General features: G+C 42.3%; 1 protein-coding gene across 1 annotated transcript in view; it reads right to left on the reverse strand.

The window, feature by feature from the left end:
- The window catches only part of LOC117511180 (interleukin-6 receptor subunit beta), a 58,116-nt gene that overhangs the window by 28,926 nt on the left and 8,993 nt on the right, over positions 1-20,197 (reverse strand). The window contains exons 2-8 of the mRNA XM_034171166.1: positions 11,040-11,141; positions 10,454-10,565; positions 6,637-6,770; positions 6,221-6,351; positions 5,772-5,931; positions 2,738-2,817; positions 2,196-2,415 (exon numbers count right to left, since the gene is read on the reverse strand). Of these exons, the coding sequence (XP_034027057.1) occupies positions 2,196-2,415; positions 2,738-2,817; positions 5,772-5,931; positions 6,221-6,351; positions 6,637-6,770; positions 10,454-10,565; positions 11,040-11,141 (939 nt within the window). The remainder of the gene's footprint in view (positions 1-2,195; positions 2,416-2,737; positions 2,818-5,771; positions 5,932-6,220; positions 6,352-6,636; positions 6,771-10,453; positions 10,566-11,039; positions 11,142-20,197) is intronic.

The following is a 20,197-nucleotide window of genomic DNA, read 5'->3' on the forward strand; positions in this document are numbered from 1 at the left end:
TGCCCGTTATAACGAGTCTAATAGTACCCAGAGGATAATGGCGTTCAAAGCGGCGCAAAAGATGTTTTTACTCACTCCACAGCAGATGCTTCAACTCGGTCATTCCGTTCCGCCGAGCGGAAATAACATCAGACAAACGGCGGAAAATGATTTAGACTCGCGAATGCGAGGTATACTGGAAGAACGTACTCACTCTCCTTATGAAAAAATTAAAAAGTATGAGGCTCTGCTGCAGCGCTATTTAACCCTGATCAAGCAGGGGGAACTCGAATCACGCGTTTCACCCCCGCAAGAGACTCGCGTCGCTAAGCAACCTGAGGAGGAGGGGGTGGAGGAGGAGGAGGAGGAGGAGGATGAGACTGTCACAGAGGTCCTGAAGAATATCCCCTCCAGAGAGCGTAGAAACGCTGAATATATTATGAGGAAATTATCGAAGGGTGATACGCGCTGGAGTCCGTCGGGGGAATTTATTTACAAGGGGAAAGTCGTGAGGGGGTCTCACGCCATAGATCTTATGAAACATCTCGGATCCTCGTTCAAGAAATCGAGCCCCCCTACAGGCTGGGTGAAGTTCCTCAATATTTTACAGGAGCGGAACATCCCGGTGGCGTGCGTATCAAACCCGCAAGCCCGCGAGCAGCTTCAGAAGCTTAAAAAAGGCCGGAGCAGCTCGCCGGATGAATCCCTTCTTTTAACCGATTCGCCGGCCAGGAAGAAACTTAAGAAAAAAAAAGACTTCCAACGCTGGGAAGGTTTCTCACCATAAAAGGAGGGTATCGAATTAAAAACTGACTGGATATTATGATCAAGATTCTTTAAAATACATCGCAGTCAGTCACGTTTTTGTATATTGTTACTAATAAAACACCGACTGAAACTCATCTCCGGCCTTCATCACTTTTATTCGGTATACGGTTTAAAAAACAACTTTCAACACTTCTCTACTTAATAACAACGATGCAAAAACATTAAAGGTATGATCGGGGGTGCATTTTCTACACATTCGGAACATTTTTCACAAAAAAACACATAAAAAAAAATCAAAGGTCAAAGGTCAAAGCTTCTTTCTACATTTAAAAACGGGGGTTTACATCATGCAAACGCGATAAAACTTTAAAGGTATGATCGGAAGGCCGCTCTCACACATCCACCCCGTTTTCAGGCGAAAAAAACACATAAAAAAAAATTTAGGATCAAAGATTAACCCTGTCTCTGTCTGTCTCCGTGTGCCTAGGTCAATGTGTATACATCCCACACTCCATGTCAGTCACATCAAACCATTCGGGTCTAGCTCTTTGTGCCCTCTGGCCGTTCCCCTGCCTCCACCCGGTGTGTGGGATGGGCTGTTTTTTCTGTGCGGCGGTTTCTGGCTTCTCAGAGGCGCAGTGGGTTCCAGTATTTGGTCGTCTGGGAGGGATGCGGCCCCGAGGAGTGGTCATGGATTCCCTCCCGCTTCATCCTGCACCCCTCTCTGGAGTCAACCCTTTTTTTGGGGGTGGGGGTGGGGGGGGGGGGGTACTGTCAGATGTGAGTTTTGCCATGTTCTTTATTTTACTCTTTAATTTGCTTTGTTATTTTTTCTCTGTTCAGTTGCTTTCTTGCATGTTTATTCTCTTTCTGGGTTTTTCCTGCTTGGGTCTGTCTGTCCCTTTCTCTCTTGTATGTCTTCTTCATTCTTGGTGGTGGGCATTTCTCTCTCTCTGGCCATACCCTCATTCTGGTGCTTTCCATGCACACCTGCTCCTAATTTGCAGCTCATCACCTGGGTGTATTTAAGGTTCACTGTTTGCTCTGATCCCTCTCCAGATTGATGCGCTGTGTGCCTGCTCTCCAGCTCTGTTTTGTGTATTTCCTCAACCTGTTTGGCTCTTGTGTTTTGATCACCTGCTCGTGCCTGATGTTTTTTGTGTTTCTGCTCTTGTTGCACTGCCTTCTTGTATACCGGACCCCGTTTGATGTTTCGGTAAACTATTTTATACACAGAGCTACTTATTCGAGTCCTGCATTTGTGTCCAGCCATCTCTGTTCACCAAACATGATACTTATTATAAATCAAGGGTCACAGGGGGGTGGAGCCTATCCCAGAGGTCACTGGGTGAGAGGCGAGGTAAACCCTGGGCAGCTCGCTGCTCTATCGCAGAATTAAACCAAACCAATGAAAGGAAACAAGCAGTAATGTGAACGAAGCTACTCACATTTTTTTAAGTCACATGTGCTAATGCCAAGATGCGCGGTGGGACCGTAGCCAGCTGTGTTAAAAGCACTGACTGTGACGTTGCTGTTCCCTGCCTCCACCACTAGGAGTGCCATCAGGTCAGTGACGTTATGTATCGATCCTTGGTCCTCCTCCTTCACTGGCGTGTGGCTCACCTGGTATCCTAGGACTCGTCCTCCAGCTTCATGAGGTCTGAGGGCCTGTGGATAGACAGAAGATATCAGCTAAAAATTCATAAACAGAAACATCATCCATCCATCCATCCATTTTCTTCCGCTTTATTCGGAGTCGGGTCGCGGGGGCAGCAGCTCAAACAAAGCCGCCCAGACCTCCCGATCCACACACACCTCCCCCAGCTCCTCCGGGCTGGCTTGGGAACCCCGAGGCATTCCCAAGCCAGCCGAGAGATGTAGTCCCTCTAGCGTGTCCTGGGTCTTCCCCGGGGCCTCCTTCCGATGTTTTTGCCTGCTTTTTACTCAAAAAGCAAAATTTGAGGTTTTCTGCATTTTTAACAAGACATACCTTCCACATGAGGTGAAGGAGGAAAGAGTCTGAATTTCTATTCTCCAGTCGGTAACAAACTTCTGGAGGACTAGAAGGTGCTGATGAAGGAAAGAGAACAAAATCATCTCACCTCATGCTGCAGTGATAGTACAGTTTAATAACACTTAAGTTACGTCCAGCCCATGAGCAAGTACACAAAACACAGCCAAGTAACTCAGTCTGACTGGAGGAACTGTGCATTGTGCAACTTTGTCTCCTGATATCACCAGGCACAGCTTCACCGAGTAACAGAGAAGGATTTTCATACAATAAATACAAGTCAGCGATTTCGGCAGTACATTTCAGCTTAACTGGCTGTAAGACTGTCAATGTGGCGCCACACAGTGGAAGACTGAGTGAACTGATTCGGTGCAAATGGAAATAATTTGTCTGATGGCAAAAATTGTCTAATCTGTCCATCTCTGGTGCATCTGGGGCTCTGATGGAATGAGTAGACAACCACCAAGTGTGGGTAAGCAGCTCTTCTGGACACGGACATTAGACAACCAGATAATGGATATCCACTGGTAAGCTAAAACAAAACGATAAGCAAACAACCACAAGGGAAGCACTCCATCTGATGTCCACTCAAAGTTTTGACACACACAAAACTTTGTTGGAACGGGAGGAAAATGGACATCAACATTTGCTATCTGTTACTCATAGTATTTTTCCTCAAACCATCAGTGTTGCTCAGACGTCACGTGAAGCTGGTGCTGTGATTCAGCCCATTATCATCGAACCCCCTGCTCACAGCCTCTGCCATAGAATATAAAAATGTTTTCCTTTGTAATTTCTGAATAAATTATTTCCATATGATCATGTGTTGTCTCATAACATGTTCTATAACAGCTGAGTGGATCCTTGTCATTTGATTGGTACTTTGTATGTCACGTGACATGAATTATTTGTCCCATTTGTGTTGCATTGCATTTTGAGTGCAATTTGGTTCCATTTAGACTGCAAATTTGGTTCCATATGTTTGGTACCATTGCACTCTGCACACACACACACACACACACACACACACACACCTACACGCGCGCGTGCCCACATACACACGCACAAGCGTGTGCACACAGTGCACGCGTGCACACACACACACACACACACAAAACAAATCCCACGCTCCCTCAAATCTTGCGACATCTGTGGCATTGTGCTGTGTGATAAAACTGCACCTTTCAGAGTGGCCTTTTATTGTGGGCAGTCTAAGGCACACCTGTGCACTAATCATGGTGTCTAATCAGCATCTTGGTATGGCACACCTGTGAGGTGGGATGGATTATCTCAGCAACGGAGAAGTGCTCACTATCACAGATTTAGACTGGTTTGTGAACAATATTTGAGGGAAATGGTGATATTGTGTATGTGGAAAAAGTTTTAGATCTTTGAGTTCATCTCATACAAAATGGGAGCAAAACCAAAAGTGTTGCGTTTATATTTTTGTTGAGAATAACAAGGATCTATTTTAGTCGTTATATAAAACAAATAATGAATGTTTTTAAATTATTTCAATGGAACGAATATTTAATTCAGTGACATATTTGTACCACTGAACTCATAAACATTCATTATTTGTATATTATTATGTCAAGGCCTTGCTAATTGCCATAAAAATCTACCAATAAATATACACCTCCAGGTTGCCAAATTACACGGGGTGATGGATAAGTTTTGAACCAGACCCAGAACAAGTAGGGATTTGCCTTCTGAGAAACCAACATTTTTCAAGAATGTGTGAAATTTTGAGGCTTAAAAGTTCTTAACTGCCCCTTGTAGCCTTCTAAATAGCTTAAAACTTGAGTACTTTTCGGGGAGCTTTGTGTCCTCCCATGGCCCCCTACACTTGGCAAACCACCTGGCCTGATGTATAGTATCCTCGACATTATACTGTCAAAAAATCCTAGTGAGATGCCTGAATTTAAATCCACTGTGAAGCTGTGACTGGTGATGCAGCAGACAAACACTATTTATATTTGTTCAGCATTGATGGAAATTAAGTCCAAGACATTTTTCCAACATGATTGACCTCATGATGTCCAACTAATGCCTCATTTACACCAAGTCCACGACCGAGTTGCGATCAAAAATGTATCACTGACTCCCACTGGGGTTACAGGCTGGTCACAATGGGGTCTCCATGGTTGGAAAAAAGATCCTTCTTGGTCATCATTACTCTCCATCACTCACCCTCAGTCTTCAACAGGTGTGCGAGTGTATTGAACTGTTTAAAAAATTTGCACAACTAGTTAACAGATGCATGGGTCTCATAACACTATGTAACAAATTTTTATTTTTGTTTTGTTCCTGGATACACAGTGTGTTTTCCTAACCTGTTAGGCCTTAAATAAATAGAAAATAGCTGTTATTCCACAGAAACTTTGCTTCTGTGATCAGGACAATGATATTTTGAAATTTGTCTGTTTTCAAGAATATTCTCGATTCGCCTTCACTACTACTGAGTAGTCTTCTAGAATATTCTTTAACTGCTAGAACTGTCCAGAATTTTCTAGAAGTTTCCAGAATTATCTAGAAATTTCAAGAAACTTTTAGAACTTTCTAGAACGTAAAAAAAAAAAATAAAATCAAAGTTTGTGCTGAATGTAGTCATTTTTCCATAGACTTTAGACAAAAGCAGTTGAAATATAACACTTAGAAGCCAGGAACAAAAATTGTGTTACATAGTTAATCGGTCTTGATAAACTTTCACACACATATGATCTCACTCTCAACGTGATCCTGCGTGTCATAATAAACTCTCAATTGACTCTGCATGGGATTGCATCAATGATCGCAGATATTAACAAATTTTTCACTCGCAAAATTCAGTTGCAGTGCAAGCTTGGTGTAAACGCAAACAGATCACAACGGAGACCAGCCAAGACTTGTAAGAGTTGACAAAATGTCATGATCTTGTAGGTGTTATGTAGGTCTCAGTCCAGTGTAAGCAGGGCATAATACAGCTTTATGTCCCATAACATCATCGTTGAATGTCAATGAAAAAAATGACCTCTGTCTCGTGTCCTCCCTGTGATGTCAGAGCTCCAGTCACTCCAGATGCCACACATGTCCCTGCAGGACACAGACGCCGTGTAGACAGTGAATGGCTGGAGGTCTTCGATTGTGAAAAATAGCATCTGTTGTGGATGTGCCGGAACAGAATCCGAAACCTGGAAGTCAAATGCCGGACGAGTTCAAGTGATGTCAACAATATCATGGACATTGTCCAGAGCGTGTTTCACCCACACAACATCAAAACTACGAATTCTACATTGAACTCAACAAAAGTGACCTGATTAAAACACTGAACACCCTCCAAACAAAAAATATAAATTAATGCTGGAAAGAAAATCTGAAATCCAAAAATGAAAAAAAAAACAACTAAATCAGAATTCAAGAATCAAAACATGCTGAAGCTGATATGAAAGTCACCGAAAAGAACAAGGGATCAGTTCTAACCTGAGTCCAGGTCTGAGTGCTGTGGACTCTGTACCGAAGCCGACAACGTTCATCACCGCTGCTCCTCCATGACACAACAAGGGAGTCAGCAGAGGAGTCACGCAGGGTTAGAACAGGTGGGTGAGGTTTCACTGAGGAGACAAGGAGTGAGATGAGGACACAGCGATTAAGAGAAAAGGCATGAAAAAACAGGAAAAGGAGGAGAATTTTTTTTTAAGAGTTTGGAGATGAAACAACAGGAAAGAACAAATGGATTCAGACAAGAAGTTGAGGAAATAAGTGGGCAAGATGAATAAATGAGATAAGGAGGGAGGAACTGAGACATGGAAAAGAGAAGAGCACGAGATGAGGAGGAGATAAGAAACAAATGGGAGGCAAGGGTGAAGATTTTTTTTTTTCTTTGTAGTTCTGCTCACTTGCATCACAAAGAAACATTCTATGAGGTTTGGACCTTGTTTGTCTTCTTGTCATGGAGTTTTTTATGCATAGTGTGACAGTGAGGCTGGCAGCTGGGCTGAAGAGTCCCTGACAGGAGAAGATCTGATCCTCACTAAAGAAAGAAAGAAAACAATCAATGCATTGTTCTGGAACTGTGCTCGTGTTCCTGCTCCTGGACATCAGTTGTCATACACGTACCTGGTCAATTCACATAAAGAGCTCATTCAGGTGTGTTCAGTTCAACAACAGACTGAGCTCATCAGAAAGGTAAATGCGTTATCAGCTCCAAAATCTCAGTTAGTATAACATTTTAACAATTTTAACAACTATATTTTTAACAATTTTAACAATTATAACAATTTTAATTTATTCCACAGCTACTTATATTACCTGATGAAAACATTTCAGTGATGCTGAAACATATACAGTACCTATTTTTAAAAACTGTATTTTTTTAACATGTTTTATTGCTTTAAGACATCAGATCAGTTTTTCTGCTTACCAAATTGGTTTGGTAAGCTCATTGACCCTTGACCTCCTTACACAGGTGAATCCAAACATGAGAAAGGATATTTAAGGTGGCCATTTGCAAATGTTTCTCCTCTTTGCATCTCCTCTAGTGAGTGGCAACATGGAAGCCTCTAAACAACTCTCAAATGAACTGAAAACAAAGATTGCTCAACATCATGGTTTAAGGGAAGGATACAAAAAGCTATCTCAGGAATTTCAGCTGTCAGTTTCCACTGTGAGGAACATAGTGAGGAAATGGAAGACCACAGGCACAGTACTAGTTAAGGCCTGAAGTGGCAGGTCAAGAAAAATTTCAGAGAAGCTGAAGTGAATGATGGTAAGAACAGTCATAGTCAACCCACAGACCTGCTCCAAAGACCTACAACATGATCTTGCAGCAGATAGTGTCTCTGTGCATCGTTCAACTATACAGCACATTTTGTACAAGAAGATGCTGTAATGCAGAGAAAGCCTTTTCTGCGTACACGCCACAAACAGAGTAGCTTGAGGCATGCTAAACCACATTTGGACAAGCCAGCTTCATTTTTGAATAAGGTGCTGTGGACTGATGAAAATAAAACTGAGTTATTTGGATATAACAAGGAGCGGTATGCATGCCTAAAAAAGAACACAGCATTCCAAGAAAAACGCTTGCTACCTACAGTAAAATTTGGAGGTGGTTCCATCATGATAGAGGAGGAGCTACTAAATATTGATGTATTTTTTCTGTTGGGGTGCCCGGATTTATGCACCTGCCTAATTTTGTTTAAAGAATTATTGCACACTTTCTGTAAATACTAGAAACTTCATTTCACTTCTCAAATATCAGTGTGTTTGTCTGCTATATAATATATTTAACTGAACTTTCTAATCCAGACAACCAACAATTTATAAAGGAAAATCATGAAAATCATCAGGGGTGCCCAAACTTTTGTAAGAACTGTAAGAAAGTAACTCTTAAAATCATCGTCCGTTCATCTCGTAAGTTGATGGTACTGCCTTGGTTGATCATTGCTCATCTCGTTGTGAGCAGCATCTTGAGTGATATAACAGTCAGATTCTGGCTTGGCAGTCATGGCCACAGTTGACACAGACAAAGTCTGTTGGTGGAGTGATGGCCTGCACCTGCTGTTTCTCTTTCCTACATTGTCGTCTGTTTTCCAGCTGTTGGTTGCAGCACTCTTCACCCTCCTTGACGCCATTGCAGACAGACTGTCAACAGCAGCAGTGGTGGGCTGCAAGATGTTCTCAGTTTGTTGGGTCAATGCTAGTTGGTTTAAAGTCACGCTTGCAGTCATCCTTAAAGCGCAGTTGGCCTGCTGTATGGTGTTCTGTGGCTAGTTCCCTGTATATTACGACCACACCCTCTAGCTCAGTCTGGCCATCACACTGGCGGTTTTGGTGATCCTCTTGTCGATCTCACTGTCCAAAGACAGGTTACTGCTGATGGTGGAGCCAAAGTAGGTGAAGTGCTCAGTCACTTCAAGCAGGTTATTGTCAATGGTGATGGTAGGATGTGCAGGAAAATCTTAACCCATGACATTGGTCTTCTTGATGCTGATGGTCATCCTGAACTCCTTGCAAGCATGGGTGACGCGATTCATCACCTTTTGGAGGTCTTCTTCTGTGAGGTCAGGGCTGCATCATCAGCAAATCACATTTCTCTGATGAGGACTGTGTGGACATTTGTCTTTGCTCTCAGGCACACCAGGTTGAAATGTTTCCCATCATTTCTGGTGTGGAGGTGGATGCCCTCTGTGGAGTCCTTGAAAGCAAACTTAAGTGGCATTGAAGAGAAGATTTCGAAGAGGGTAGGCACAAAGACAACCTTGCTTCACTCCACTTTTGATGTTGAAGGGCTCCAAGGTGCCGCCGTTGTAGCTGACCACATCTTGCATGTTGTTGTGGAAGGAGGCAGTGATGCTGAGTATCTGAGGGGGTCAAGTCAATGAAGGCGATGTATAATACCATTTGCTGTTCTCTGCATTTCTCCTGGAGCTGACGTACGAAGAAGATCATGTAGGCTGTGGATCTCTCAGCCTTAAAGTCCCAATGAGATTCTGGATAAATGCAGTCAGCGAGAACATGAAGGCCAGGAAGTATCACCCGGGCGAAGACCTTGCCTACCATGCTCAGCAGTGATATTCCCTTGTAGTTGTTACAGTCACTGTGCTTGCCATTGTTCTTGTAGACCTTGCCTATCATGCTCAGCAGTGATATTCCCTTGTAGTTGTTACAGTCACTGTGCTTGCCATTGTTCTTGTACAGAGTGATGATCTTGGCATTGCACATGTCTTATGGTGTTTTTCTCTATCTCCAACAGACACAAAGGAGCTCATAAAGTGGCTCTAGCAGGGCCTGCTTCCCACTTTTGACAATCTCTCGTGATATGCCATCCTCTCCAGCAGTTTTCTTGCAAGACAATGCATCAGTGGCTTTGCTCAGCTCTTCTACTGAGGGTTCAGCCTCCTCCTGCTCATCCAGGACAGGAAGGTCTTCTATGGCATTCAGTGCTTCCTGGGTGGCAGAGCTCTCTCTGGAGTAAAGGTCCAGGTAGTGCTCGACCCAGCGGCCCATTGCTCATTCGTGTCAGTAATCATCTCTTGCAACTTTGATCTCACTAGTGCCGTCTTCCTCACTGATTTGCCCATTGCTTGCTTGATCCCCCTGTACATGCCCCTAACGTGTCTGAGGCCCACTGAATACTATCCAACAGTTGCAGCCAGTGGTTGTTTTGGTTGTTTGCACAATGACGGGCTGTTTGTTGGGCCTGGCTGCAGGCTGCTCTTAATGCCTGCAAGTTCTGCTGGCTTGGGCCACGCTTATACTTGATCAGTGCAGTTTGCTTGGTGTCAGTGACTGGTTCCAATTCACCAATGTTGGTGTTAAACAAGTCTGTGTTCTTGCGCTTCTTATTGCTGTGTGCCGGGACAGCAGCTCTGTAGATAATGCTACGGACAGTGCTCCATCTGTCCCTGGTGCACTGAGCTTGCTTGTTGAGGAGGGACTCTTTGAGTCACTCCATGAAGACCTGGTTCCTGTCAGGGCGCATGAAGCCTTGCTGGCATCAATTCTTGTCTGGCACTTCTTCTTGAGGAGGTGCAATTTCTTTGACCTGACCTTGATCTTGGAAGCAACCAAGGAGTGGTCAGTGTCGCAGTCTGCACTATGGTGCACTCTGTTGTCACATAGGCTGTTTTAACTAACTGGTTATAAGAAAGTAACTCATAAGACCAGCAGTGTATATGTATCAACAGTACTTATACGAAGGGCCTAACAGTGTACCTGCTGAAGATCAGGGAGACATCAGTCTCACTGGGACTGTTGGACTCCTGACTCCATTCACATGACACAGAACTCTTTAACAGCTGGTAGAAACACGACATGTTCAGACTTTCTGTAGGGAAAACAACATGAAGAGTGATCTGATTTTTTATCACACTCTCATAAATACTGTAATGCAGTAGTTGAGCCTTAAAACATTAAAATACATTATTTGGCATTTTTGTCACTTTGTCTTGATCCTACGCACAGGTGAGAAACCCCGACTTCAGTGAATAAAAGTATTACCATATAATGCTTTTACCTGTGCAACTACAAAAGGTGTTAATTAACTGTAGCAGCCAAACCTTATGTGTAGTATCTAATCACAAATAAGCTCAAAATGCATTATTGATTTAGTTATATGCTAACGTGACTAACTAGCTTGGTTTGGGCAAGGCTAAAAAGCCTGCTTGCAGAAGTTGGTCATATAATTTCTCTGTTCTATCCATAAAAGCTTCACCAACATTGATATGAGCTAAAGCTTGTTTTAAATTCAGGATGTGTGATTCATGTGTGCCTCAGATTCTGTGTTGTGTTTTTGTTGTACTTGTTATAGCTGTTGATGGCGAAGGGCCACAGTCCATCCGGTTGGTGACACACATTCGCTCGTCTGCACACAACTTCAGTTCAGAATCCTTCACAGTCACCACTGGGAAAAAAAAAAAACATGAAACTGTTTCTCATGGATATTTACATCTGTTATATGTTATTAACAACATAATTTAAATTAGAAATAGTACAATCATAGGTTCAAATCTAGAATAGCTGAATTTGGCTTTCTAATGTATAACTCAGCCACATGGGGTGTACAGTTAGAGCAGTCTGCATGCTGGTCCCAAGCTCAGATAAACAAGGATGGAATATGGATGGAAGATGGATGGATGAGATTTATTGACATTGTCATTACAAGTGCAACAACAACGAGATTACGTCCACACTACATTTCCACAGACAAACAGCAATTTATCCACAATTATTACTTGTTTACCGTAATAATGGTACACATCAGAATTAAGACAACACATATACATTTGACATTGTTTATGTGCACTAAACTTGAAACAGTCCGTTATCCAAATTCAGGCGATGTGAGTGTGTGGTAGCCGCTGCAACTGGAGTCGCGCCGCCTCCAGCTTGGGGGAACGGGAACATGCCGCAGCTAAAACCGCATAGCCCCCAGAGGGGAAAGGCGTGGTGTGAGCAGTGGCCGGGATCGGATGTATGATGGGGGACAGGAGGTGAGGTAAAAGGGAAAAATGGAGCATGCGTCAGTCTTTGTCCATGTGTGAGTCTGTCTGTCCTTGTGTACTGGAGTAAGAAAGATAAGGAGGCAGCCATTCTTCCCAAGGCCATAGAAGTTCTTCTGGAGGATAAACAATGGGCATCTTATCCTTGACAGGCTGATATGACTGCCGTGTTTGTGGTTGAGCAGTGAAAACACTTTTCTAGCTTCACATGAACAAACCAAAACCCAATTATGAAAAATTCCCCGGCCTCTGAAATCTTCTCCTGCAACGCACGCATTTGCTCCGAGATGTTGTCCAATTTGCGTCTGAGTTCAAGGGTTAACGCAGGCTGAGAATGCATCGCCTTGCCCCATTCATTAATTCATGACAGACAAGTGAGGGGTCGTGGTTTTGGCGTCAGCCTTCTTGCCAATCTTCCAGTAGATCAGGGCAGCACATAAGCCAATAAGTACCAGCTCTCCTACTGTGAATCCAAATATGAATAAATCCTCGACGTCCTCCACAGAGAAAGGCGGAAAGCATGCGACCCGCCAAGTATCCCAGGCGTCGAGAACATAGCCCGCAGGGTAAGTTCCATCTGGGCACGCAGGGTCCCCCGGCCCTGATCTTCTTGTGAAAAAAATGGTGTCAATAGCGTTCAGAGACCAGCTGATCAATTCCATGATTAATCCAATGTAGTTTGAAGAATTCACAGCCTGGTGCAGTAGGGACTTTGAAGGTTGGAGCAGAAATAGAAGAGAGAGGAGGAGATGCGACCGCCCTCGTCGGAGTCCCAAGCTGATATTTAGGAAGCATAGACCAAAAACCAGGAGGCCTAAGACGGATTTCTGTGGCACCCCAAATTTCATGTCACTAGGATTAGAGGTAGTGTTATTGTACAAAACACAGTGAGAATGACTGGTTATGCATGATGTCAACCGTGCAAGGGCATTCCCAGTAATCCAAAAATAATTCTCCAGCCTATCGAGTAGAATATGGTGATGCACGGAATCAAACGCTGCACTAAGATCTAACAACACCAGAACCGTAGTGGTGTCCGAATCCATTGCAAGCAGAGATCATTCATCAGCACAGTTGGCCCAAGAGTGGGCCAAATGTCCTTACATAGTTTTGTTGGTGTAGGATCAAATAAGCAGGTTGTGCTTTTTGTAGCTATTACAAGTTTCATCAGCACACCCAGTGAGATACTATCAAATTCTGTAAATCTAGGTAATACCTCAGTGATGGCACCCACTTCAATAGCAGGGTGTAGTGGCTGGGTTAAGGCATGCTGGGATATGTTTAACTTAATGTTGTCTATTTTCTTCTCAAAGTAATCCAGGAACACTTGTGCTGTAAAAGGAGAGTGACTTACAGGTGGTTGTCCATGTGTAAGTGTTGCCACCATGTCGAACAAGAACTGTGAGTTTCGCTTGTTTTTGTTGATCATATCAGAGTAATAGGTCCTTTTAGTCTAAGATAGCATCACACCACATGACGTGGAATACTTCTAATTTTGAACTATAATCAGAATCACCAGTAATCAGAATGTTATCTGCACTAGCTGACAAGTTAGGAATAAGCTCACCAAATTCATCAAAGAATTCAGAGTATGGGCCAGGGGGCCAATATACAGTGACAAAGTAATACAGCTGATTTTTATTCTTGTGACCTTGGCAGTAGGTAGTATTGTGGGCAGAGCGGAGAATCAGATGTTTAAACAAATTACATTTGTGACCACAAACAGCTAATAAACTAAACAAAGATTAATAAATAAGAGCAACACCCCCGCCTTGCTTCGCATCACGAGAGACTTGACTAAATGTGTATGCTGGTGGGTGTTAATAAATACCTTAGAAATACATATGTCATATAATATTATTGATTTCAAATTCTTTAAACCCATGTTAATACATTGTTGCATTACTGCTGGAGATTATGTGAGATGACGGTCAGCATGTTCGCACTGGGTCAATATGTTCCTGGTATCTGCACTGTAATTCACTGTGTTCTTGTTAAAATATTTGTCTGCACCAAAGGTATATCTTGTAAAAGTTAGCTTTCATTATCTTGTTATCATATGAAAAGATGTAACACTAACACCAGGCCCTGCTTTCATGTCTTTATAGTTTGACCTAGTTAGCCACATGGCCAAAACATGACATGGCATTTTTTGATCACTTAAGCACACAGATGGGGGGGCACTTCTTTATCAATGATGTTAATGGATGTCTATAAAAACCTTAAAGTAAACTGTGTTCGGGGTCTCTCAACGAGTTCTTGCGTGACCTCGGGACAGTGAGAACCCCAGATCTGGTATGATTAACTTCACATGAAATTCAATAAACTGCCCTTTTTGTAATAACAGAGTCTAGTTGATCCAGGACAGACCCAAAGAACCCAGGGTCTAACACCTCCCTGCCACATAAACTGCACTGTCACCATGGTGGATTTTCTGCACTAATTTCCCCATTAAGCTAATAGATTCCACAACCATATTTGTCATAAGCCTTGCAGGGTCTTTAATCACCTGCTCAGTGGCCTGCTGTAAAGTCCTAAAGTTACCCTCCCTGTAGAGCTATATCTATGTTTGCAAACAACATGGCGCTGCCTTCTCCATTAGGGTGAAGGCTGTCTGACATCAGCAAGCCATGGCAGCCCCAAAACAAAGGCCATTTATCAATATAACTACAGCCACCTATTTAATGATGTCAGCCTGCTAAACACCTCATCATTACCCCGAAAGGGGAGGGGACCAGAGACTATTAATTGATGCCAACACATCTTTCTGGCAAGGTCACAAGTAATCTCTATGTCCATTTTTGTGACCTCAGAGTGCTTCATTCTGACATCATTGGCACCAATGGGAATAACTGTGGCTGTATGTCGTGTCATGTTCTTTTGTCTGTCTACCCTTCTGCAGCGTCAGCACCCTGAGAGGCAACATTAATTTCCTTGATACCATATCTAACCCATGACTTCCTCATCCCTTCTGTTCCCTTCATCAACATGCCCATTGAAGTCTGTTACTATCATCACTAGGGATGGGTATTGATAAGGTTTTATCGATATCGATGCCATTATCGATTCTGCCTATCGATCCGATTCCTTATAAATTCCCTTATCGATACCTCGTGAATTTTGTACTAAAAGTAGGCTTTACAGGTTTTCTATGTATTTCCTTGAGTCTTAAAGTAAATAAATATGAAATTAGTCACTGTATCCTTGATCTCTGGACATAAATAAAAATAAACAATGTGTTTCGCTTTGAAGTTATTCAGACTGAATTCTAGCGTTCTATCTTGACTCGTCAGAGAGCCACGCAACATTTGGAGCTGTGTGAACAGAGCGGAGGACGATTCTCGTTTCTTTCTCGCAACAAGATAGGAGTCCCAGTTAGTAACTTTAATCCGCACAAAAGTGAATCACGACTCATATTCAGGGATGAAAGTGGTGAAAAACAAAAAAAGCTGAAACCTAAAATTACTCCCCAACACCACCTGCACGAAAATGTTTGAATTTTAGAAGCTCTGAAATGCAATCTGGGACTATTCCAGACAATAAACTGGAGTGAGTGCAGCATCCATTTAGGTGAGGAAAAAAACTACAACTTTCCTTATTTGGATTCATTCCAGTAGTATTCTGCTCTTTCTAGGATGCAGCAGTTTTCTAGTTTGGCAGAAAGTTCTGGAGGAAATCAATGAAGAAATTAACACATTGAAAATATGGTTTGACCGAAACAAACTGTCATTAAACTTAAGTAAGACAGGGATGAAATGGAGGTGTGAGAGTCACTAGGTGTTCACAGGAAACATTTATTTCTGTATGTATTTATTTATTTATGTTAGTTGCTATTATATATTTTCTGTTGTGTTTCTATTCAGGTTCTTTTTGTCTCTTTCTCTAAAATTGTATATAATAATCATTAGATTATTAATATATAAGCAAAAATAAATTTAAGGAACATTACAATTTGAAAACAAATGCACCCGAACGTGATGACGGCTGCAATTGCTAAATGCTAACTTTTAACATTGAAAATGCCATAGACATGCTAACACGTTAGCATCGCTCCCGTTTTTGAGTTATAAAATACATCTATCAACTGTTTCAGAAGACCATAACAGGTCGATTTAACATAGAAAAGGTAAATAATACTCACAGCCGTATGCTCTTTAGGGTTTTAGCGGGGGAAAATTAAGCGAAAGAAAGAAAAAAACGAAGCAATAGACCGAAGCATTGCTTCAATCTGCGAACCACGCTTCGATTGGTTCAAGGTTCAAAGCAAAGCCGCGCTGCAGAAAAGTTAAGGATCCGCTGCAGGGTCTGTAATCAATATAGAGAAATGATCATTTTCCTGACATACACCCGCCAAAACAACGGCCACTCTGAAGGACCGATAACAGAATCGTTAAGCAAAAAGCTTATTGATGTCGGTGGATCGAATCATTTCTTAATGATCAATCAATCAATAATCAATTTTTTTTTATATATAGCGCCAAATCACAACAAACAGTTGCCCCAAGGCGCTTTATATTGTAAGGCAAGGCCATACAATAATTATGTAAAACCCCAACGGTCAAAACGACCCCCTGCTTCATGGATAGATAAAGCTGGGTATCATCTGCGTAACAATGAAAATTTAAGCAATACCGTCTAATAATACTGCCTAAGGGAAGCATGTATAAAGTGAATAAAATTGGTCCTAGCACAGAACCTTGTGGAACTCCATAATTAACTTTAGTCTGTGAAGAAGATTCCCCATTTACATGAACAAATTGTAATCTATTAGACAAATATGATTCAAACCACCGCAGCGCAGTGCCTTTAATACCTATGGCATGCTCTAATCTCTGTAATAAAATTTTATGGTCAACAGTATCAAAAGCAGCACTGAGGTCTAACAGAACAAGCACAGAGATGAGTCCACTGTCCGAGGCCATACGAAGATCATTTGTAACCTTCACTAATGCTGTTTCTGTACTACACTCAACAAAAATATAAAGGCAACACTTTTGGTTTTGCTCCCATTTTGTATGAGATGAACTCAAAGATCTAAAACTTTTTCCACATACACAATATCACCATTTCCCTCAAATATTGTTCACAAACCAGTCTAAATCTGTGATAGTGAGCACTTCTCCTTTGCTGAGATAATCCATCCCACCTCACAGGTGTGCCATATCAAGATGCTGATTAGACACCATGATTAGTGCACAGGTGTGCCTTAGACTGTCCACAATAAAAGGCCACTCTGAAAGGTGCAGTTTTATCACACAGCACAATGCCACAGATGTCGCAAGATTTGAGGGAGCGTGCAATTGGCATGCTGACAGCAGGAATGTCAACCAGAGCTGTTGCTCGTGTATTGAATGTTCATTTCTCTACCATAAGCCGTCTCCAAAGGCGTTTCAGAGAAATTGGCAGTACATCCAACCAGCCTCACAACCGCAGACCACGTGTAACCACACCAGCCCAGGACCTCCACATCCAGCATGTTCACCTCTAAGATCGTCTGAGACCAGCCACTCGGACAGCTGCTGAAACAATCGGTTTGCATAACCAAAGAATTTCTGCACAAACTGTCAGAAACCGTCTCAGGGAAGTTCATCTGCATGCTCGTCGTCCTCATCGGGGTCTCGACCTGACTCCAGTTCGTCGTCGTAACCGACTTGAGTGGGCAAATGCTCACATTCGCTGGCGTTTGGCACGTTGGAGAGGTGTTCTCTTCACGGATGAATCCCGGTTCACACTGTCCAGGGCAGATGGCAGACAGCGTGTGTGGCGTCGTGTGGGTGAGCGGTTTTCTGATGTCAGTGTTGTGGATCGAGTGGCCCATGGTGGCGGTGGGGTTATGGTATGGGCAGGCATCTGTTATGGACGAAGAACACAGGTGCATTTTATTGATGGCATTTTGAATGCACAGAGATACCGTGACGAGATCCTGAGGCCCATTGTTGTGCCAACATCCAAGAACATCACCTCATGTTACAGCAGGATAATGCACGGCCCCATGTTGCAAGGATCTGTACACAATTCTTGGAAGCTGAAAATGTCCCACTTCTTGCATGGCCGGCATACTCACCGGACATGTCACCCATTGAGCATGTTTGGGATGCTCTGGACCGGCGTATACGACAGCGTGTACCAGTTCCTGCCAATATCCAGCAACTTCGCACAGCCATTGAAGAGGAGTCGACCAACATTCCACAGGCCACAATTGACAACCTGATCAACTCTATGCGAAGGAGATGTGTTGCACTGCATGAGGCAAATGGTGGTCACACCAGATACTGACTGGTATCCCCCCCCCAATAAAACAAAACTGCACCTTTCAGAGTGGCCTTTTATTGTGGACAGTCTAAGGCACACCTGTGCACTAATCATGGTGTCTAATCAGCATCTTGATATGGCACACCTGTGAGGTGGGATGGATTATCTCAGCAAAGGAGAAGTGCTCACTATTACAGATTTAGACTGGTTTGTGAACAATATTTGAGGGAAATGGTGATATTGTGTATGTGGAAAAAGTTTTAGATCTTTGAGTTCATCTCATACAAAATGGGAGCAAAACCAAAAGTGTTGCATTTATATTTTTGTTGAGTATATGATGAATTCTAAAACCTGACTGAAACTCTTCAAATAGACCATTCCTCTGCAGATGATCAGTTAGCTGTTTTACAACTACCCTTTCAAGAATTTTTGAGAGAAAAGGAAGGTTGGAGATTGGCCTATAATTAGCTAAGATAGCTGGGTCAAGTGATGGCTTTTTAAGTAATGGTTTAATTACTGCCACCTTAAAAGCCTGTGGTACATAGCCAACTAACAAAGATAGATTGATCATATTTAAGATCGAAGCATTAAATAATGGTAGGGCTTCCTTGAGCAGCCTGGTAGGAATGGGGTCTAATAAACATGTTGATGGTTTGGATGAAGTAACTAATGAAAATAACTCAGACAGAACAATCGGAGAGAAAGAGTCTAACCAAATACCGGCATCACTGAAAGCAGCCAAAGATAACGATACGTCTTTGGGATGGTTATGAGTAATTTTTTTTTTTCTAATAGTTAAAATTTTGTTAACAAAGAAAGTCATGAAGTCATTACTAGTTAAAGTTAATGGAATACTCAGCTCAATAGAGCTCTGACTCTTTGTCAGCCTGGCTACAGTGCTGAAAAGAAACCTGGGGTTGTTCTTATTTTCTTCAATTAGTGATGAGTAGAAAGATGTCCTAGCTTTACGGAGGGCTTTTTTATAGAGCAACAGACTCTTTTTCCAGGCTAAGTAAAGATCTTCTAAATTAGTGAGACGCCATTTCCTCTCCAACTTACGGGTTATCTGCTTTAAGCTACGAGTTTGTGAGTTATACCACGGAGTCAGGCACTTCTGATTTAAAGCTCTCTTTTTCAGAGGAGCTACAGCATCCAAAGTTGTCTTCAATGAGGATGTAAAACTATTGACGAGATACTCTATCTCACTTACAGAGTTTAGGTAGCTACTTTGCACTGTGTTGGTATATGACATTAGAGAACATAAAGAAGGAATCATATCCTTAAACCAAGTTACAGCGCTTTCTGAAAGACTTCTAGTGTAATGAAACTTATTCCCCACTGTTGGGTAGTCCATCAGAGTAAATGTAAATGTTATTAAGAAATGATCAGACAGAAGGGAGTTTTCAGGGAATACTGTTAAGTCTTCTATTTCCATACCATAAGTCAGAACAAGATCTAAGATATGATTAAAGTGGTGGGTGGACTCATTTACATTTTGAGCAAAGCCAATAGTCTAATAATAGATTAAATGCAGTGTTGAGGCTGTCATTCTCAGCATCTGTGTGGATGTTAAAATCGCCCACTATAATTATCTTATCTGAGCTAAGCACTAAGTCAGACAAAAGGTCTGAAAATTCACAGAGAAACTCACAGTAACGACCAGGTGGACGATAGATAATAACAAATAAAACTGGTTTTTGGGACTTCCAATTTGGATGGACAAGACTAAGAGTCAAGCTTTCAAATGAATTAAAGCTCTGTCTGGGTTTTTGATTAATTGATAAGCTGGAATGGAAGATTGCTGCTAATCCTCCGCCTCGGCCCGTGCTACGAGCATTCTGACAGTTAATGTGACTCGGGGGTGTTGACTCATTTAAACTAACATATTAATCCTGCTGTAACCAGGTTTCTGTAAGGCAGAATAAATCAATATGTTGATCAATTATTATATCATTTACTAACAGGGACTTAGAAGAGAGAGACCTAATGTTTAATAGACCACATTTAACTGTTTTAGTCTGTGGTGCAGTTGAAGGTGCTATATTATTTTTTCTTTTTGAATTTTTATGCTTAAATAGATTTTTGCTGGTTATTGGTGGTCTGGGAGCAGACACCGTCTCTACGGGGATGGGGTAATGAGGGGATGGCAGGGGGAGAGAAGCTGCAGAGAGGTGTGTAAGACTACAACTCTGCTTCCTGGTCCCAA

The sequence above is a fragment of the Thalassophryne amazonica genome, chromosome 5 (genome assembly GCF_902500255.1).
Source record: "Thalassophryne amazonica chromosome 5, fThaAma1.1, whole genome shotgun sequence".
In the NCBI taxonomy this organism is placed as follows: Eukaryota; Metazoa; Chordata; class Actinopteri; order Batrachoidiformes; family Batrachoididae; genus Thalassophryne; species Thalassophryne amazonica.